Raw genomic sequence first — 18,922 nt, forward strand, 5'->3', positions numbered from 1 at the left:
TCTCCCGTTGGAGCCGATGCCCCACGGCCCGCGCTCCGGGAGCCGCGGGTCGCCGCGATGCCTGCAGCCCCTGCGCCCCGGCCTCTGGCCGGTGGGGTTGGGGCCGCGGCCTCGAGGAGAGGGCGGGGCCGGGGGCCGGGCTTCCCGGGGGAGGGCCCGGCGCGCTCCGGGAGGCGGTGGCCCCGGCCCGGGAGCGGCAGGACTCCGGCCGGAGCGTGGCCGGACCCCCACCCGCCCAGACGCCCAGGAAGGACGCGGTGAGTGCTGCCCCGGCGGGAACCGCGGGGAGGCGGCGGCGGGAGCGGCAAATCGATCCCGCACTCTCCTCCGGCTCCTGAAGTTTGCAATGGGACCGACTCCCGCCCTGGGAGCCCCCACTCTGCGCGAGGACGGGAAGAGCGCCGCCGAGCCGAGGGGGTGTCTCATCTGCGGCGCGGCGCACCCCGCGATTTCCCAGGCCCGCGGAGGAGAGGGGGGCATCGCGGCTGGAGGGCCACACCATGTCCTAGGGCTCCTCAAAGGCCCCCAAACGCCCCGGGGACCCCTCGCTCTTTGCAAAGAGCCCTAATTCCTGGGCCGCTGCCCCGGGTCACCTTCTGGAGTCCACGGCCGGGCTGGCCCAGGCAGGGTGCGCCCCCTCCCCTCGGCGGTGATCTGCTGGCCCCACCCCCGCCGAGACCAAGTTCAACAAGTTTGGCAAAGAAGTCCTAGAGCCTCCATGGCTGGGCCCGGCCCGGCCGCTCCGCGTGGGCTCCACCGGCTCCGAGTGGTGCAGCTCCGGGCCGGCAGGCGGGCCGGTCGAAGGGCGCCGTCCATAAGGGCTGAGGCCATATACACGGGCAGCCACTGGGCTCCGAGGGTTGGTGTAGAGGCTCCGGGTTTGGAGTGCGTCATCAGGGAGCAGGCACCTCGGGCGGCAGGTCGGGTTTCCAAAAGTGCCCCTTTGTTATGCCCCTCCCTGGGCCTGCCTCCTCCCCTTTCCCTGCGCCACCCCTTCCCCCACCCTCCGGGGCGGCTCTAGCTGCTGGTTCCAGCCACTCTAGCCTAGGCACCCCTCTCTGGACGAGTGGGCCGCCCACCACTGTGCCTCCACATCCTAGGGCTGCGGCCGCCCGGGAGGCGCTGCTGCAGGAGGCCTTGGGCGCAGCCTGTGACTCAGGAGGACGGGCGGGGCAGGACGGCCGTGCTCCCTCCCAGGGGCCTGCCCCCAGCTTCTGGGAAGGTGGGGGCTGGTCTGCGCGGGGGTGGGGGTGGGGGGACCTACCTGCCTTAGGTAGGGAGAGTGGGTTCTTCCCCGAGTCTCAGCACTTCCTACCTTGGCCCCGGCGGCTCTGAGGAGACCGTGCCAAGCACCCTCGCAGACTTCTGCCGGCCCAGTAGGTCGTGGCTACCTGGGCTGGGAAGCATTCATTATCTGCCTTCAGAGCTCTTGCCTGTGGCCGAGTGTGTTCTGGGGACCAGTCTGGGTCTCCGCTGAAGTCAGGAGGCTCGGGGTGCCCCTCATGGCACGCAGGGCCCACCCCCATAGCTAGATGCAGCCAGGGCTGTGGGGCCTGGCTGTGCCTGGGACTCGGGCTTGTGTTTGCTCTGGGAGGCGGGAGGGAGCAGTGCCAGCCCTGCACACACAGCTTGCTCTGTTCTGGGGCCAGAGAGAGGGAACGGGTGGGGGGCAGGTCTCCCGGGAGCCTGGAGGCTGGAGCAGGCAGGGGGCCCAGGCCCCTGGATGCCTGACTGGGACTGCTCCGAAGGCCCTGTGATTTACAGCTGCGGATCTGTTTCTCTCCATCTGGTTGGCAAGTCCTTTCTGGGTAAATGGGGCAGGCTCAAGAAGAAGCAAGGGGAAGTCCTGAGGACCCCGGTGGGCCAGCCACTCTGTCCCTCTCCTGCTCTGTACCCAGGCCGCACGGCTGCACGCCTCAGCTCTCTCTCCTGTTAGCTTAGGGCTGGATCCCACCTAGGCCAAGCTTTCTCACAGCTGCTGTAGCCAGCAGGTTTCCTGGTCCTTTTCCCGTTTCTTCATTCAGCTACCAGCTCCAGTGCCCAAAGAAATCCGCAAATTGGACCCCCTCTGTCAATGACTGGGGACAGATCCTCTCCTGTCAGTGACGATCCGATGGAATATATAACATATAGCCTGACGGAGGGCTCACAAGGGGCTGCGTGAATGGGGGTAGAGCAATGGGGTCCGGGAGACTGGAGTTTTGAAGGATGGATGGTGGCTTGTCAGTTTGGAGGGGAGCAGTGTGATAGAGCCCTGCTTTGGGGGCAGTGGGCACCTACTCTGTCCCCCTGGGCCTGGCGGTGTCCCTTGGGCTTGCTCAGAGGAGGAAGCGGTTTCCTTCTAGGGGCTTAAGTCAGTGCTGGGGACAGCTGAGCCGCTGCCAAGAGGCAGGAGGGGAGTGGCCGGGTGCCACTGTGTCCTCTAGCCTCTGGGGTGGTGGCTCTGGGGTTGGAATCCACCTTGCCCTCCTCTACGGTTCTGGTGCACACTCTTAGAATGGCTGATGGCCTGTCGGCATCCCCATGCTGCCCCAGACTCTGGGCTTTTTGAGGGCGGGGCTGAGTTGTTCATTACCCAGGGAGGCTTGTGGGACCTCAGTGGATGCTGTGGAAGAGGATGAATGTCCCTTGTGACTGTCAGGCCCCTCACATTTCTTGCTCATTGCCTGTGAGTCTGAGACCAGCCCTGGCACGGAAGACCAGGAGGCAGAATTTCTACCTCACCAGGGCAGTAAAATGCACTTGTTCAGCTTCTTGGCCAAGATCAGACTCAGGCTTCCTGGCTCCCAGTCTGCTCTTGCAGGCAAAGGGAGTCACTGGAGTGTGGTCGGGCACCCTCCGACTTGGCCTGGTCTGGTAAAGGGTCGTCTTGTTGTTCAGGGGAAGGTAACAGGGCCTGGCGTGGGCAGGTATCCTCCGCTCTCATCTGTAGTGGGGAAGGGGGGCAGCGGGGCCCTATGCCCACCACCCACCCCCGCCTGCCACCTAATCCCCAGTTGGATCGTGTGACCTGCCTGGCATTCTCCTGGCTGGAATCTGGCGCTTCTGACAGCAGTTGCTATATCGGGGGAGCCGGGCACCGCCCTGGACGCTCTAGGTCCCTGCCCTCACCCCCTGCCTTGCTTTTGTTAGCTTCAAGGCAGAATCACAGTGGCAGCTTTGAGAGTTGGACATCCAGGTCCCTGAAGTGATCTCTAGGCCCCAGGTAGGTGGAATGAGGCTGGGTGGGGGAGGGGGTGGGCAGACTCAGGGCCCAATGGCCATCCTTTCTCCTATCCCAGCCCCTCCTGGGACCTTCCAGACCCCCACCTCCTAGCTCTGACAGTTCCTTGGATGGTAGGGATAGCCATGGGGACAAAGTCCAGGGATAGGAGAGGATCTTTTTCTCTCCCCAACAGTGTATTATCTGGCTTCCCTGCTTGCCCCTCTGCCCTCCACAGCCCCCATCCGCCACCATTCCGTGCTGCGGGGACACCATGGCTCCAGAGGAAGACGCTGGAGGGGAGGCCCTGGAGGGCAGTTTCTGGGAGGTGAGCAGCTGGGTCCTACCTTTGATGGTGGCACTGAAATGCACTCTCCCCACCCCCCCCCGCGGGCCCAGCCACATGTCCACCGGAGGAGCTGAGCTGTCAGCCCCAGCCCCGGAGGGGGCTTCTCCCTGGTGACACCGCCTTTCTCCTGTCTGCCCCAGGCTGGCAACTATAGGCGGACCGTGCAGCGGGTGGAGGACGGGCATCGACTCTGCGGGGACCTGGTCAGCTGCTTCCAGGAACGAGCCCGCATTGAGAAGGCCTACGCCCAGCAGCTGGCTGATTGGGCCCGCAAGTGGAGGGGCACCGTGGAAAAGGGTGAGCCAGCGCTCGGGCCTTGCTGGGAGCAGAGGCCGCTGAGGGTGGGGAGATCAGGCGAGGCAGCTTCTTCTTTGTACCTCTTACGAGAAGTTTGAGGATTCGGCGTATGCCTTCCCTTTGAAGAGGGAAGAGCTTCCTGGTTATTATTCTTAACAGTTGTTAAGAATAATCTAGCTGTTAAGAGTTTGCAAAGTATGGTCGTGAGTTACTTTGATGTTTCTAACAGCCCTGTGGTGGAGATGGTCCTGTTCTACCCATTTTCTAGAGGAGAATCCAGAAATTCAGAGAGGCTAGGCAGCTTGCCTGAAGTCATACAGCTAGGAAGATCTGAACCTCGAATCTAGGCCTTCTGACTCGGGAGCTGGGGATCTTTCCATCCTAACAAGCTTGTTCTTCCCTCTGAGGCAATAGAGTGTAGTGGTTGATGCCGCAGAGTTGGGTTTGAACCTCAGCTGCAATGTTTTGGGCAGTTAACTTGTGGCTGTAATGCTTTGGGTGATTAGTTCACTTTCCTGGGCTACTGTTTTTCACCTGTTAAATGTTGATCGTGACTCTGTTTTCATGGTGGTGGATAAGGATTCGGTGAGATCGCGTATATCCCTAAGTAGCCGCTGACCTCTTTGTTGTTCACCTTTGCATCCCCCGCTGCGGGCCTGGCACCCAGGGCAGGCCCCTGGGGTGAGGGGGGTGGGCTCGTTTCTGGCGGCGTCCCTGGCCGGGTCCCAGCCCAGCCCTTCCCTGCAGGCCCCCAGTACGGCACGCTGGAGAAGGCCTGGCACGCCTTCTTCACGGCAGCCGAGAGGCTGAGCGCGCTGCACCTGGAGGTGCGGGAGAAGCTGCAGGGGCAGGACAGCGAGCGGGTGCGCGCCTGGCAGCGGGGGGCCTTCCACCGGCCTGTGCTGGGTGGCTTCCGCGAGAGCCGGGCTGCGGAGGATGGCTTCCGCAAGGCCCAGAAGCCCTGGCTCAAGAGGCTGAAGGAGGTGAGCCTGGGAGGGATGGGTCCCTTCCCGAATCCGCCCCGGGGCTGGAGGGGGCCGGGGCTTGGCATTGCAGGGTCTCCGGATTTGTCCCCGTGCGTGCCAGGTTGAGGCTTCCAAGAAGAGCTACCATGCAGCACGGAAGGAGGAGAAGACAGCCCAGACTCGGGAGAGCCACGCAAAGGCGGACAGCGCCGTCTCCCAAGAGCAGCGGCGCAAGCTGCAGGAGCGGGTGGACCGCTGCACCAAGGAGGCCGAGAAGGTACGCGCGCGGGCGCGCCTCTCCCAGGCCCCGAACTCAACGCTCTGGTGCGCGTGGGCCACCCGCCGTCCAGATCATCACTTAAAAGAGGAGCCAGAGAAAAGCTGATGCTTTACCCAGGGCAAGAAACGGTTCAGTTTCAGGCGTTGGGAGCATCTTAGCAGTTGAGGGGACCGTCCAGCTCCTTTCCTTCCGCTGTGTCTCCTCCCCTCCCCCCCCACAAGCTCTCACGTTGCCTGCTCTACCAGAGCGCCCTGTCCTCCAGCTCTATCTGCTGCTCAGTTTCTACCTCCTCCAGGAAGCCTGTCCTGATTTCTCCCTCCCCGTTCCTGGAGGTTGACCTCATCTCACCCCCCCCCATCTTCGCTCACCAGACTCTGGAAGTGGCTGTGCCCAATGTCCCCTCCCCTGTTCGGCTGCTGGGGTCTTGGAGGGCTGGGGCTGCAGCCTGATTGCCGCAGGTGCCTGGCCCGGGGTCTCCCCGCGGCCCCCCCCCCCCCGCTGGCACTCTGTAAATACTAGTGGAGTCCTGAGTGGAAGAAGGTCTGGTCCTCACCAGGCCCCTCCTCTCCCACCCAGATGAAAACCCACTACGAGCAGACGTTGGCGGAACTGCATCGCTACACCCCGCGCTACATGGAAGACATGGAGCAGGCCTTCGAGAGCTGCCAGGCGGCCGAGCGCCAGCGGCTCCTCTTCTTCAAGGATATGCTGCTTACCCTACACCAGCACCTCGACCTCTCCAGCAGCGAGAGGTATGGCCTGCGAGCTGGGCATGGAGGCCTAGGGGTAATGCTGGGTCTGCTCCATCTCCCCCGGGCTCTGGCCAGGCGGAATGAGTTTGGGGGGGCCGGTACTGGGGCCCAGGGCTCCCCAGGTTGAGGTTGTGCCTTGGGCCACAGGTTCCACGAACTCCACCGAGACCTGCATCAGGGCATCGAGGCAGCCAGTGACGAAGAGGATCTGCACTGGTGGCGAAGCATCCACGGGCCAGGCATGGCCATGAACTGGCCGCAGTTTGAGGTCCGCGTTCCGGGCTGGCTGGGGCTGGGAGGGGCGGTGGGCTCAGCCTGGACCGCAGGAGGGAGGCTAGGGCTTGGGATGAGGGCTGCCACCACAGCAGCCCAGCCTGACCCTAAGCACTGTCCCCACAGGAGTGGTCCTTGGATACGCAGAGGACAATTAGCAGGAAGGAGAAGGGTGGCCGGAGCCCTGATGAGGTTACTCTGACCAGCATCGTGCCCACAAGAGATGGCGCTGCACCCCCACCCCAGTCCCCGGGGTCCCCAGGGTGAGAGCCAGAAACCTGGCTGTGGGAAGGAAATAGCTCTGCCCCCTGCCCTGCCCTCTTTCCCTCTGTCTCGTTCTCTTCATTCCCTCACACCTGAAGTGGTTGACAGTTGGTGCCAGGAACCTTAGGACTTACTTAGTAGTTGTCATGATGCCAGTGTTCACGGTGGTTTAGCTTTGCCAGGCGGTTCCCACGTTCGCGCTCATCTACTGCTCACGTCGGCCCTGGGTGGCAGGAAGCGCGCCAAGCTCACAAGCATGTGTGGCAGAGGTCAGACTAGGATCTTTCAGTTCTTTCCCACCTGCCTCTCCCAGGGTTCTTCTGGAGGGCGAGCCCTTGGCCCTGGGTCCTAGGCTCTCTTGCTCAAGGCGGTCCTTGTGCCCTGAGCCTGCCGCCTTCTGTCTCCCCTCTCTAGCGGTGGGCAAGATGAGGAGTGGTCAGATGAGGAGAATCCCCGGAAGGCTGCCACTGGGGTGCGGGTGCGGGCGCTCTATGACTACGCCGGCCAGGAAGCTGATGAGCTGAGCTTCCGAGCAGGTACCCAGGGACCCCTTTTCTGTTCCTTCCCAGCTTTCCGCTACCCCCTCCCCTCCTTTACAACCTGAGCAGGGGTGTGGAAAAGGGAAGCCTGATGCCTATTTCCCAAGGGCCAGTTGTCTGATTCTGAAAGGCTGCTCTGGGTCCAGCCCCCAGGAGTCAAGAGTGCCTGCTCTGAGCCCTCACCTCCCTCTCAAAGTCACCAGCTGGGGCCTGCTTGATGCCTTCAGGGTCTGGGGTGGGGTGGCTTGCGGACTTTGACCTCTCTTTGCCTGAGGCATGTCTCTTCTTGGGGCTGGGTTCTCCTACTACCTCCTCCCCCTCAGTCCTTGACCCAGTTGCAGGATTGGGGCTGGGCCAGGGCAATGGGTAGTGACGAATCCCCTTTCCCCCAGGGGAGGAGCTGCTGAAGATGAGCGAGGAGGATGAGCAGGGCTGGTGCCAGGGCCAGCTGCAGAGTGGCCGCATTGGTCTGTACCCTGCCAATTACGTGGAATGTGTGGGGGCCTGACCTCCTGTGACAGCCCTTCTGCAGCGTTTCTCCACCTTGCATCAGAGCCCAGCTTCTCTTGGACCGCCGGACCTGAGGGCCCTGGACCATGGTGCCCCTGCTGCCCTTCTGTCCATTGAGGAGGAAGGAGGTCCTGGGACCCGGGGAGGGGATCGGCCTGCATCTAGGAAGGGACTGGTAGGGAAGGGCCAACTGAGTCTAGGCTGAGGGGGTAGATGGGGAGGTCAGGTGACGACAGAAGGGCTCAGGGGTGCCTGGGCCTCTCCAGGAATGGGTGGGTCTCCCCGGGAGCTGTGGACCCAGTTCCTGGTCTTAGTGTTTTGGGGTTCCTGGGGTGGTCTTGGGGTGAGTGTAGTTCTGGGCTAGCAGCACTCTCTTGTGGTTTGTTCTAGTGTGTATTAAACTTGGGAAAAAAAAAAAGGCACTGTCAGACGTGTGTGCATCTTTTCTGATACTCCACCCTTGCCAGGCTGCAGAGAGCATCTGGGGAGAGGCGCTGAGTGGGAGGTCTGTGGGCCTAGAGTTTGTTATGGGCAAAGGTTTGGCAGCTTGGTATCTGCTCTGGCTAGTATCTCCTTTGAGGACCTTAATCTGGGGTGGGAGGTACTCAAGATTGGGCTTGGTGTGAGCCCGCCAAGTTGGAGGCTGGGTATTGAGTTCTGGGCTGGACGGGAGCCCAGCCAGTTTGTCTTCCCATTCAGGCCGGTGGGACCGTGAGTGCTTGGTAGAACTGTTAATCATTACTCATGCATCGGGAACTGGCCCCAGCTGAGGCCCCCCGCCACCGGCCCCCAGCCTCGCAGCCCTCACGTTCCGGGAGATCGCCCCACCTGCCGGGGGTGGCGGGGCGTCCGGGTGGCGCTCGCGCGAGGTTTGGGTCGCCGGTGAGCCGTTGCTCCGCCCTGGCTGCGGGTTGGCCCCAGCGTGGCGCGGCGTGGGTCCCGCGACCGTTGCGGAGTCCGGGGCTGCCGCCGTCTCCGCTCCGGTTGCGCAGGCCGCTCATTGGTCCAGATCCGGACAAATCGCCCCACCCCCGGCTGGCGAGGGCGCTGCTGGCGCCGCGCCGGTGCCCCGCCTTCCCGGCCGCGGATTGGCCCGCGACGGGACCCGTTGGTCGCGCTGGTGTCTGGGAAGGAGAGAAAATGGCGGCGGAACCAAGCAAGACCGAAATCCAGACTCTTTTCAAGCGGCTTCGCGGGATTCCGACCAACAAGGTGTGCGAGCGGGAGGCGCGCGGGGTCCGGCGCTGGCGGAGAGGGATTCTCCCGTCTCCCCTGGGGCCTGAGGGAGGGAGAGGGGCGGACGTGGGCTGTTTCCCTGGCGTGTCTGCGCCCGGCCTCGACTCGGGGGCCCCTGACCATTGGCTCATCGCCTCCTCCACCCAGGCCTGCTTCGACTGTGGCGCCAAGAATCCGAGTTGGGCCAGCATCACGTATGGTGTTTTCTTGTGCATTGACTGTTCTGGGGTGCACCGCTCCCTGGGCGTCCATCTCAGCTTCATCAGGTGGGGTCTTCTTGCGGCTGCTGTGCTTCTACCCGGCCGGCCGGGGCTGTGGGCTCAGCAAGGGAGAGGGGCTGCCTCGATTGGACCGCTTGGCCGGGGAGGGGTCCGGTGGCCGCCCACGGGAGGGAGCCGCCTGTGTGGGCCCCTTGCCAATAGGCGGTTTGTGTCCGCGTATAGGTTAAAATTTCCTTCTTTCCTGTTGGTTAAACTTGACACTCCGAGTATTAGTTTTGGGGAAAAGTTAGCTGCATTGACCTTGTTGCTGATCTGTTGGTCGAGTATGTCTGGAGTGAGACTATGACCGTCCTTAAGGGGAAAGCCAAATCCAAGTTTGAGTGCTTGAGAATTAGACCTCCTTTCGGATCTGGACAATAATTAGTGCTCTTTCGACTAGATAATTGAAGAGCAAACCTTTCACGGACGAGGTAGAGTGGAGGAAATAGGGTGGTGGCTGATTAATGTTTCCTGGGCGCCTACTGCAGCCTGAGGCCAAATGACAGGTATGGGTCTGCCAGGGAAGCGTCTTCTGGTATCTGCTGGTGGGTGACATGCAGCCCTTGCACACAGGTCCACAGAGTTGGATTCCAATTGGAACTGGTTCCAGCTGAGGTGTATGCAGGTCGGCGGAAATGCCAATGCGGTAAAGCTCCTTCTTACCATCCTCCCCACCTTCATCCTTCTGCTTGGGTACTAACTTTACAATGTCTTCCTAGGAGGCTCTGTCATTATCTCTTTTCAGAGGATTTTCTGATCTATAGTAACAGTGTCCACTATTCTCTAAACTTGGAAATTGTTTTTTCTCAAATGGACTTCAGATTCAAACTAAATTGGACAGGTGTTCTTCGGGAAAGGCTAAAGGAGTTGGGGCCTCCACAGTCATCCAGATCTTGTGAGCCTGGATGAAGGATGGGCACCGTGGGGATGGCATGCTGTCTTCAGGCAGGGTTGAGTGAGGGCTGAGGTTCAGTCGGTCATCTCAGAGGATGGGAGGCCTTTTATTTGCAGGCGTTTCTGGGGATCTTTACCTCTGTGAAAAACTGCTGATGTCAGTAGGGTGTATTCATCATGTATAAATAATAACCGGTTGTTATAAGGGGGTGCCTCTTTGGCTCTGGGGAATCACCTGTAGCATGCTCTCCTCTCTTCCTTGCTCTCCAGACAGCTTTCTTCCGCCAACATGGATGTACAGCCAGTGATGCCAACACCAAATACAATAGCCGAGCTGCCCAGATGTACCGGGAAAAGATCCGGCAGCTGGGGAGTGCAGCCCTAGCTAGGCATGGCACTGATGTAAGCGCCTGTTCCCCCGGGGCGAGGGGAGTGGGGTGAGTGGGGAATATTCAGAGCCCTGTGTTTCAGGGGTGTCTTCTTCCTTCTAGCTTTGGATAGACAATATGAGTAGTGCTTCCAGTCACTCCCCAGAGAAGAAGGACTCTGATTTCTTCACGGAACACACTCAAGTGAGTACCCACAAGGAATGTTTCACATGATTGTTGCTGGCAGGTGGCTTACTTACCAGGCCAAGGCCTTCTGTGATCATGTGGCGTGGAGTCCATTCACCTTGGGATGAGACCTCAGCCAGAGAATGTCTGCAGCTCACTGCTGGGTAGGCCCAGATGTTTCTTCCTCTTATGAGTAGGTGTGCAGTGTGGCCCTCCTTAGGAATGGACCCCTATAAACTGGGATAGTAGGGAGGAGGAGAAACTTCTTGAGAGCTCAAGAGGTGTTTGGAGCTCCAGACAGCATTTCCTGGATTCTTTCCCCATAAGGAAGGTACTGTGATTGGGGACAAGGAAAGGATTTCCTCCCCAGCAACCCACCCCTGGCAGAAGGTTTCCTGTCTACTGGCACTGGGTGCTGAAGTCAGACTCTTAGTCTGAATTCCTGCTCCTCTCCTTAGCATTTCTAGGATGGTGGCTAAGTCATGTAACCTGTTAAAACCTGCGTCTCTGAAAGAGCTACATCTACCTCATAGGGTTTGTCATGATCATTAAGTGTATTTATATGTGAAAAGCCTTTAGACTTGTGCTTGGCAGGTGGTAAGTGCCCAATAGTTGTTAGTTGTTGTGAAATTAGGGGAATGAGCTCTGATTCTTAAGTAAGTAGCGGAGGGTGGAGGTGGCTGCAAATTTCCTGTTTTGTTCTTCCATCGTCAGTAGCAGCTATACTTTTACTCACTAGTCTCCGGTCTTCTTTTCTCCTGGGCTTGGAGGAGGGCCTCATACCTACAAGGTACCTGTAGTTTCTTGGCACTCCTTGCCAGGAGGAGTGGCTCATCCAAGCTTCTGTAATCTGGCTTCTTTTTCAGCCCCCTGCCTGGAAAGAACCAGCCCCCAACCCAGCAGAGACCCAGCAGCTAGCCCCTTCTACAGAGATCAGTAGCCTGGCACGTGAGTTCAGTCCAGATTTCAACCAGGTGTCCTGGTATTGGCAGAGGACTTGGGGCTAGGAAGGGGACACTTGGCCAAGGGGATTGGAGTGTGTGTGTGTGTCGGGGGGGGGGTTCCTATATTTTTCAGTGGGCTAGGATTCATTTTAATCTCTTGGAGGAAGTGGTGGGCATTCCTTTTATCTTTCGGTTCCCTCAGCAAGCTGAAGAAAGCCAGTCCTCCCTATTCTTATCTTATCACTTCCCTTACGGGGAAGTCACTGCAAGCTCTGTGCCTTATACCTAACTCCCACCATTGCATCCACAGAGCCGGAGCACGGCCCCAACATGGACCTGCTTGGCACCTCACCCAAAGCCTCTCTGGGTCAGTATGCCACCTGGCAGATACAGGGTGACTGGGAGAGGGTGCGCCTCCAGCGTTCTTTTCAGGTCTGCTCTTGCCTAGTCATGTGGACTGAGGCCATGAGATTGAGCATCTGATCTCTCTGGAGTGGGGACTGGGATTGGGTTTGTGGCTGCAGCATGAGCTGCAAGGACTTCAGAACCACGCCCTTTGAGTTGATAAACCTGGTAGCTGGTGGACAAGGCCTGGGGTCTGCCTCTGAATGTGGAGCTGGGTCTAGCCAAAGTGTGGGGAGGCCAGTATTGAGACTGGACACCTAACCCTGGAGTCTGGGGCAAGATTGGAAGGCAGCTATGCTCACCACTATACCACCAACGCCGGCTTGTCTGGGGCAAGATTGGCCTGTCTGGTCCATTTCATGGGATGGGGGTGCAGCTCTCACAGCTGGAGGCAACACTGTCCTTTCTCAGCCTGTGGCCTTTCAGTTCTTTTTTTTTTTTTTTTTGATTTTCCTTAGTGTTCTTTAGTCTTGGTTCAGCATTAGAACAGTCTGTTGGCTGACCTCGGTGGTTCTGTTGACCCTTGGGGGCTGGGGCAGGAGGCTAGCAGAATGACTAAAACTGAGCCCATGCAAAGGCTGGTATGGCTTGGTCTAAAGTGAGGCTCTCTAGAGGCCTCTGGGAATAACTTTGGCCTCTGGGCTTGGGAGTTATATGGAGGCTCTGGGGTGGGCCCCTTGTTAGCCATGTCTTTCTCTTTAGAGTCCATGCGTCTGTCACCTAAAGGGGCCCTTCCTGCCAGAGGTAACCAGAAGCTGCTTAGGGAGCCCAGCCCCTTGCATGGCAGCTCCCTGCTGTAGGAGCTGAGGCTGGTATTTAACACCTGCCCCTTGCCTAGTAGTCTTCGTGTTGGTTCAGGGACTGTGACAGTCTCTGGTGCTTTGGGTCTAGGTTCTTGTCTCAGTCTGCTGGGAGTCAGGAGCCTCACGTAACCTTGTCTGTCTGTCTTTGGCTTGGACTCTGCCGATGCGATCTGTTGGGACTGGTGGGTGGCAGCCTTGCCTTCCTCTGCCTGAAGCTGTTCTTTGTGGAAGCTCTTGCCAAGAAGCTGCATGAGACGGACTGAGCCGCCGCCTCTGACCTCCCTTTGTCTTCACTCCTGCCCCATCTTCTTTCTCACACAGAACCGAGAACCTCCCTCATTGGCAAGAAGAAGCCAGCAGCAGCTAAGAAAGGGGTAGGCGAGAGAGGCAGTGTGGTGGTGGTTAGGAGCTGGTGTCAGACCCAGCCTGGATGCACCCCTTGACCCTGCCACTTACTGGCTGTGTGACTTCGGCAGAAGTACTTTTCTGAACCTTGTCTGTGAAAGGGCTGTCAAGATGCCTGTCTTTAAGGGGCTCCTGGGAAGAGTGAGTGCGATGTGCGCCTCGAGGGCCTGGCACAGACCGGCCCTGGTCAGCAGTACCTGCTGTTTGCGGGCCCTGAGGCCTCTGCTGGCATGGTATGGGCCACCTCGTGCCGGCTCCAGCAAAGCCACTCTTCTCCCTCTTGCCCATGCTGCTTGGCTCCCTAGTTTTTACCCTAAAGTTAAGAAGGAATGCTTCCTTTGCGGGTGTGGCTAGAGGACCCATGCTTGGGGGGGGAGCACAAGACATTGTGGTTGTTGGCAAGGCCCCCATCCCATCATTCTCCTCCCAGCTGGGTGCCAAGAAAGGCCTGGGGGCCCAGAAGGTGAGCAGCCAGAGCTTCAGTGAAATGGAGCGGCAGGCCCAGGTGGCAGAGAAGCTCCGTGAGCAGCAGGTGGCTGATGCCAAGAAGCAGGCCGAGGAGTCCATGTGAGTGTTTGCCCCAGGGGCCCCGGTCATGTGGGGTTGGGTGGGCAGGTAGGACGGGTAGGATGGGAGCTGGACTCTTGACATGTTTATTCCTTCAAGGGTTGCCTCTATGCGCCTGGCCTACCAGGAGCTCCAGATTGACCGTAAGAAGGAGGAAAAGAAGCTACAGAATCTGGAAGGGAAGAAGCGAGAACAGGCAGAGAGGTTGGGCATGGGCTTGGTGTCCCGCAGGTGAGGCTCAGCTCTGGGGTGTGGCGGGGAATTGCCATTGTTCTCCTGGGAGCCACTGCAAATTCTTCCCAGGAGTTTGGGTTTCCAGGCTCAGTCTTCCCCCAAGGCTGAAGATAGATGACTTTGCTAATTGTCTTAAAGTGCTTCGTATAGTGCTTGTCACAGAGTAGGTCTGTGCTCGCTGTTTGTTAAATGAAAGAAACACAGGACTGGGTGCTTTTTCGACATACCTAAAAGGGTAGGGTGATGTTGCTTAAGACCTCCCTGAGAATGACAAGGCTCTTAGCATCCCTAATCCTTGTCCACTAAACGCCATTGCTGCCAGGTGCGCGAACACCCAGAAATGCCCCTAGACAGATGCCTTTTGGCATTGACAGTATCCTGCCGTTTCTGGACCACTGGGCTTATGTTGCTGTCGTTTTCTTAAAAACAAAACAAGGACTGCAAACATGCGTTTTGTTTGCTCTCCACTAAGAGCTTGCATCTAGAGATTTCAGTAACACTAGACTTTTGATCTCTCTTAAAAACCAGAATATTGGACAGCACCAGGTCCCGGGGCTGCTGTCTGGTTTCCCAGTGAGAAGAGGCAGAGTTGGGCAGGTGGTACTGACTCCTGAGAACTTGCTTTCTCCCTGCGTCATGCTCCATGGAGGCATCTTAAGGATTAATTTCACTTCAACTCGTTACAAAATACCTACAGCTTTTAGCTGGCAGAACCCTAAAGACTGACTATTTTACAGTAGGGTTTTAAATGGGGTAGGGTGGGTTTAAGTTAAAGATTCTATTGCACCGCAAAAAAGAACAAACCAGCTGAAAAAATTGTTCAGACCCTTTAACCCAGTAATTCCTGTGACTGAAACAGGGAAAGGGAGAAGACCTAAAGTCCTTTCTGGGATTAAAATGTGGTGTTTCCCTGATTAGCTGTGGGTTACACAAGTAGTACACAGATGGAAATGGAGTTACTTAAATCCAGCCGGCACGTGGTTTGAAAAGATTAAGCAGAAATAGCCAGCCTTACCTTCTTTCAGAGAAGTAGATATCAGGCCAGAAATACTGAATTTGGAATCAATAGTTCTATGTTCAAAATCTAGTTGGGCCAATTAAGAGACCTGTGGACTTTAGGCAAGTTGAGTTGCTTGAAGTCCCTTTTTTCACCGGTAAAAAGACCTGGTAATACCTCCTGCGCAGGACTGCCGTGCTTAGTAAATCAGGCCCTTGCGGAGCTCACGAGTCCCCTGTAGCCAGGATTGCCGACCAGTATTCCGGTTTTTAGGAGAGATCAAAAGTCTAGAATTCCTCCTTTGATACCGTTAGACTCCTTTTCTCGGTTCTGGGGCATTTTGCATCTTTTCCATGTGAACGTGTCCATCTTGGCAAAGGGTGTGCCTCACGGTGCAGCCGGTCTGTTGAGTTGTTTTTAAGGACTGAGAGCACTACCGTCTGGTGCACGGCATTATTAAAATAAGAGGCCAACGAGCAGTCCTTTGCCAGGGAAGCCCTGCTTTGAGAAGACAGGGCTGATGTGCGAACAGTTGAGGATGTGCTCCAGCTCCGCGGGGCCCCGAGCACTCCCTGCTGGGTCTGGCCCAGCCCGGGGAGAAGGCCCGGGGAGAAGGCTCTGGGTGGTCCCAGTGAGAGAAGCCAAGGTCCTGCCGGCAGCGGGGTGTCTTCTCTCGACACCACTGCTCAGCGCTGCTCTCGGGTGGCTCTGCTTGTCTCCACAGCTCCGTCTCTCACTCGGTGCTGTCTGAGATGCAGGTGATCGAGCAGGAAACCCCCGTGAGCGCAAAATCCTCCCGCTCGCAGCTCGACTTGTTTGATGACGTTGGTACTTTCGCCTCTGGACCCCCAAAGTAAGGCTGTTGTTGGGGTGCAGACTTGGCCACCATGTTCCTCATCAAGCTTTTCTAAGTCACTCTACTGTCTCACCAGGTACAAGGACAACCCCTTCTCCTTGGGGGAAAGTTTCAGTTCCCGCTGGGATACGGATGCCGCCTGGGGTATGGACCAGATGGAGGAGAAGGAGCCAGAAGTGACTATCTCAAGCATCCGGCCTATTTCAGAAAGGTGGAGTGGGCTAGGGCAGCGCAGTCCAGCAGGATTTTCCTGTGATGGGAACGTTCTGTGTACCTGCTCTGTCCGGGGTGTCGTGGCCGCTAAGTCTGTGCCTCCTGAGCTCTTTACATGTGGCCGGTGCAGCTGAGGAACTGGGTTTTTAATTTAATCTTAATAAGTTTAGCCACATGTGGTTCGTGGCTATCAGATTAGGTAGTGTGGGAATCAGACTTCGGTTTGAGCTGTGCTTTATCATCACAGAAGGCTTAGCAGCTTCTTTTGTTCAGGGTCTGTTTCTCTGGCAGGAGGGGCCTGATTTTATGCTTCAGTCCTGACCACCCGGGGATTATGTGTCTCTGGTCACCACGTTATTTGTTATTTGTTTTTTGTTTTTTGTAAGCTTATTTTATGTTAATCTGGGCAAGATATAACTGATAAATGATCTGCACATCATTTGTAAAATGGGGACGTAAGTATTGACTTCACAGGGTCTCTGGAAGGATTAAATGTAAGCGACCCTTACAAAGCACCTAGGCCAGGGTTCACACATGTCCGCGGGAGGTAGGCGTGACCGGACACCTTTACATCCACACTGGGATGCTTTTGAGGGTGAAATGCCGGGAGAGTTGGCATAAACTCAGGCAGAGACATATGGTCACCCTAGTGTTAGGCCGGTTGTCACTTGGAGGAGACTGGCGATAGTGATGTTCTGACGTCCTAGACTTTGATGAAGCTCTGGAGGTTTGGGGCGGAAGACTAGTCCCCTCTAAACTGTATGTCCACGCGGCCTGGCGGAGGCACCGTTAGCTCTCTCGTGCCCGGGCTTCGGTGTGGAGAAGAGCGGGGCCTCGTCCAGGGGAGAGGGTCCATGGGTGCCAGGGCCACAGCCCCAGGAGGCCCCTGGCGCTGTTTGCAGCCTCTGTTAGTAATGGGACTAGTACTACTAGGCTCTCATAGGAATGGGAAGGATCAGAGGTATCCACATCCACCCACTCAGGGTCACAAACAGAAGAGAGGTGGAAAGCCGGAGCTCAGGCCTCGAGTCCAGTGAAGCACGCCAGAAATTTGCAGGAGCCAAAGCCATCTCATCGGACATGTTCTTTGGGCGGGAGGTGGATGCTGAGGTAAGTAGAGTTGTCCATCCTGAGCCTGGAGGCCGCAGGTGGAGTGGGAGTTTCCTCCTTGCCACTGCTTTGGGCGTTAGCACCAGGGTGTCTCCGCAAGTAAGGAGTTTTTGAGTCTTTGGTAAAAAGATCCCCAGGCCTTCGTCTTTCTTCACTGCAGCATGAAGCCCGGTCTCGACTCCAGCAGCTCTCGGGTAGTAGCGCCATCAGCTCTTCGGACCTCTTCGGGGACGTGGATGGAGCTCATGGAGCAGGTAGGGCCACAGGGGTAAGGTGCACACTGGGCCCGGCCTGTGAGCAGGGCTGGAAGGCGCTGTGGGCTGAGGAGGGCTGCCCGCAGGGCTCTGAGCCCGCCTTTCCCTTGCCTTTACAGGTAGCGTATCGCTGGGCAACGTGCTCCCCACAGCTGACATTGCCCAGTTTAAGCAGGGTGTCAAGTCTGTGGCCGGGAAGATGGCCGTGCTGGCCAATGGTGTGATGAATTCTTTGCAGGTGAGCCTGGGGCTCTTTGGCCTGGGGCAGGCGGGTAAAGCAGTAGAAAGTAGTCCTTGGAGGATGGCCTTCACCACTTCCAGACACTGCTGCTGGCTGGCTCCTGAGCCCGAAAGAGAGCTTTTTCTTTCTCTGGAGGGGCAGCTTCTCTCCTTTGAGCTGGGCACCGGGGCAGGGCCGCTCCCTGAGACGATGCCCTATCTGCACTGATTTCTCCAGCCTTGTCATCTTCCTTCTCTTTCTCCTTCCTCTCCAACTTCAAGATCAGGCAGGGCTTCCCCCTTGGGATCTGGCCACAGCCCCTTTCCTGAGTCGCAATAAAATCGAAAACTGTCTCTGGCGTAGTGAGATTGGAGCCCGAGTCCCCAGAGTACCCTAGTCCTGCAGGGGTGTGGTGGGGCATGCTGCTGCAGGTGAGAGACTTTGACTTTGTTTCTCCTTCCCCCATGTCCAGGATCGCTATGGCTCCTACTGATCCAGGCGCCACGGCTCAAGCGTATGGTGGCAACAGCAGCAAAACCCCCACGATTCCAAGGCCAGGGGCGCTTGCCTTGTGGAAGCTGGGGAGGAATTGTTACTTTTTATGTGTTGTGTGTGAGTGGGGTGGCCTTTGAGGATCTCGGGTGAGGGGGATGGGCGGTCCCAGCCTTGACCTCTGTCTGTAGACTGAGCCCTTTATTCTCCTTCCCTCACACCCCTGGCGCGTGTGCTAGACGCTGTCCTCCGATCCTGCCCCCCACGCTGCAGCTCGCTTGTCCGGCCACACTGGGTGCAGGGGGAGAGGGGGAGGAGTTCCCTCAGGCGGGCTTCTGCTGGGTCCAGCCCTTCCCCAAGGAGGGAAAGTGAGCCGTATACGGCTTTTTTGCTAGCTCTAGGATCCTTCCAGGTTGTCTGGGGTTTGGCCCCCGTCCTCTGGAACCCGTGGGCACGTCTAGAAAGAGTTCTGCTGTGGACCAGCCCCCAGGGGGAGGGAGGCTCCAGACTCGCTGCAGTTATGGCTCCAGCGGCCTCTTCTGTGTGCCGGGGGACGGCAGTGGGGCAGGACCTTCGTCTGGGCCTTACTGAGGGCTAGAGACCTTCGCTGGTACCTAAAGGTTTCATTTGGGATCAGACTGGAGGCCCGAGTGATCTTCTCCTGTCTCACTGCCCCTTTTTACAGTGATCACTTGAGGGATACTTCTCCTGAGTGTCTCGGAGTCCTTCCATACCATCCATTGTGGAGCACAGGACCCTCTGTCCCTTCTTCCCCTGCTTGGTGGCCATGGTGGGTCTCATCTGCCCTATGCCCCGCTCTGGATGCTGTGAGCATAATGCTGTCCAAGGAAGCAGAGGACATGGGGGACAGAAACAGGCTCTTGGGGCTCAACTTTTTTCTTCTGTATCATCCTGGTCTTGGGGGGGGCCTAGACAGCACCCCCCCACCCCTCAGTGAGAGCTTGAGGCATGACAGAGCTGCAGGCCTCGCCCCCTGGCCGCTGGGCCCTGTGCTGTGTCCTCGTGCCTCCCCCCCCCCCCCCCCCC

The 18,922-nt window shown here is 58.0% G+C and overlaps 2 protein-coding genes across 8 annotated transcripts; both read left to right on the forward strand.

Moving 5' to 3' along the window:
* The first annotated feature begins 158 nt into the window (after positions 1–158).
* PACSIN3 (protein kinase C and casein kinase substrate in neurons 3) lies at positions 159–7,847 on the forward strand. Of its 3 annotated transcripts, none has more exons than XM_021684795.2 (11): positions 159–257; positions 3,133–3,205; positions 3,399–3,530; positions 3,692–3,848; positions 4,596–4,831; positions 4,935–5,090; positions 5,670–5,845; positions 5,993–6,113; positions 6,245–6,381; positions 6,797–6,918; positions 7,314–7,847. In XM_021684795.2, exons 3-11 carry the CDS (start codon positions 3,477–3,479, stop codon positions 7,427–7,429), a joined length of 1,275 nt encoding a protein of 424 aa, XP_021540470.1. In that variant the 5' UTR covers positions 159–257; positions 3,133–3,205; positions 3,399–3,476; the 3' UTR covers positions 7,430–7,847. The 3 variants fall into 3 exon arrangements, with proteins under 3 accessions (XP_021540470.1, XP_021540471.1, XP_021540472.1); XM_021684796.2 differs by having other exon boundaries at positions 3,441–3,530; XM_021684797.1 differs by lacking the exon at positions 159–257 and adding an exon at positions 1,142–1,222.
* A 601-nt stretch (positions 7,848–8,448) lies between these two features.
* Positions 8,449–18,901, forward strand: ARFGAP2 (ADP ribosylation factor GTPase activating protein 2). 5 transcript variants are annotated; one of them, XR_002480039.2, is made up of 18 exons: positions 8,449–8,643; positions 8,815–8,933; positions 9,501–9,573; positions 10,092–10,223; positions 10,313–10,393; positions 11,242–11,323; positions 11,630–11,686; positions 12,427–12,468; positions 12,849–12,901; positions 13,363–13,499; positions 13,599–13,730; positions 15,455–15,583; positions 15,663–15,797; positions 16,783–16,909; positions 17,070–17,163; positions 17,283–17,401; positions 17,856–17,995; positions 18,561–18,901. XR_002480039.2 is itself a non-coding variant. In XM_021684792.1 (17 exons), exons 1-17 carry the CDS (start codon positions 8,572–8,574, stop codon positions 17,874–17,876), a joined length of 1,605 nt encoding a protein of 534 aa, XP_021540467.1. In that variant the 5' UTR covers positions 8,449–8,571; the 3' UTR covers positions 17,877–18,266. The 5 variants fall into 5 exon arrangements, 4 of the variants coding, with proteins under 4 accessions (XP_021540467.1, XP_021540468.1, XP_021540469.1 ...); XM_021684792.1 differs by lacking the exon at positions 18,561–18,901 and having other exon boundaries at positions 17,856–18,266; XM_021684793.1 differs by lacking the exon at positions 18,561–18,901 and having other exon boundaries at positions 12,451–12,468; positions 17,856–18,266.
* Positions 18,902–18,922: the final 21 nt, after the last annotated feature.

Source organism: Neomonachus schauinslandi, chromosome 11, assembly GCF_002201575.2.
Source record: "Neomonachus schauinslandi chromosome 11, ASM220157v2, whole genome shotgun sequence".
NCBI classification, from domain to species: domain Eukaryota; kingdom Metazoa; phylum Chordata; class Mammalia; order Carnivora; family Phocidae; genus Neomonachus; species Neomonachus schauinslandi.

Excerpts from the sequence above, each read along its gene's own strand:
- PACSIN3 (XM_021684795.2), top strand. The coding sequence starts at position 3,477 with ATGGCTCCAGAGGAAGACGCTGGAGGGGAGGCCCTGGAGGGCAGTTTC. Across the intron at positions 6,114-6,244 it reads TGAACTGGCCGCAGTTTGAG|GAGTGGTCCTTGGATACGCA; the intron begins GTCCGCGTTCCG and ends CTGTCCCCACAG. Across the intron at positions 6,382-6,796 it reads CAGTCCCCGGGGTCCCCAGG|CGGTGGGCAAGATGAGGAGT; the intron begins GTGAGAGCCAGA and ends TCCCCTCTCTAG.
- ARFGAP2 (XM_021684792.1), top strand. The coding sequence starts at position 8,572 with ATGGCGGCGGAACCAAGCAAGACCGAAATCCAGACTCTTTTCAAGCGG. Across the intron at positions 12,902-13,362 it reads CAGCAGCAGCTAAGAAAGGG|CTGGGTGCCAAGAAAGGCCT; the intron begins GTAGGCGAGAGA and ends TTCTCCTCCCAG. Across the intron at positions 17,402-17,855 it reads GTGTGATGAATTCTTTGCAG|GATCGCTATGGCTCCTACTG; the intron begins GTGAGCCTGGGG and ends CCCCATGTCCAG.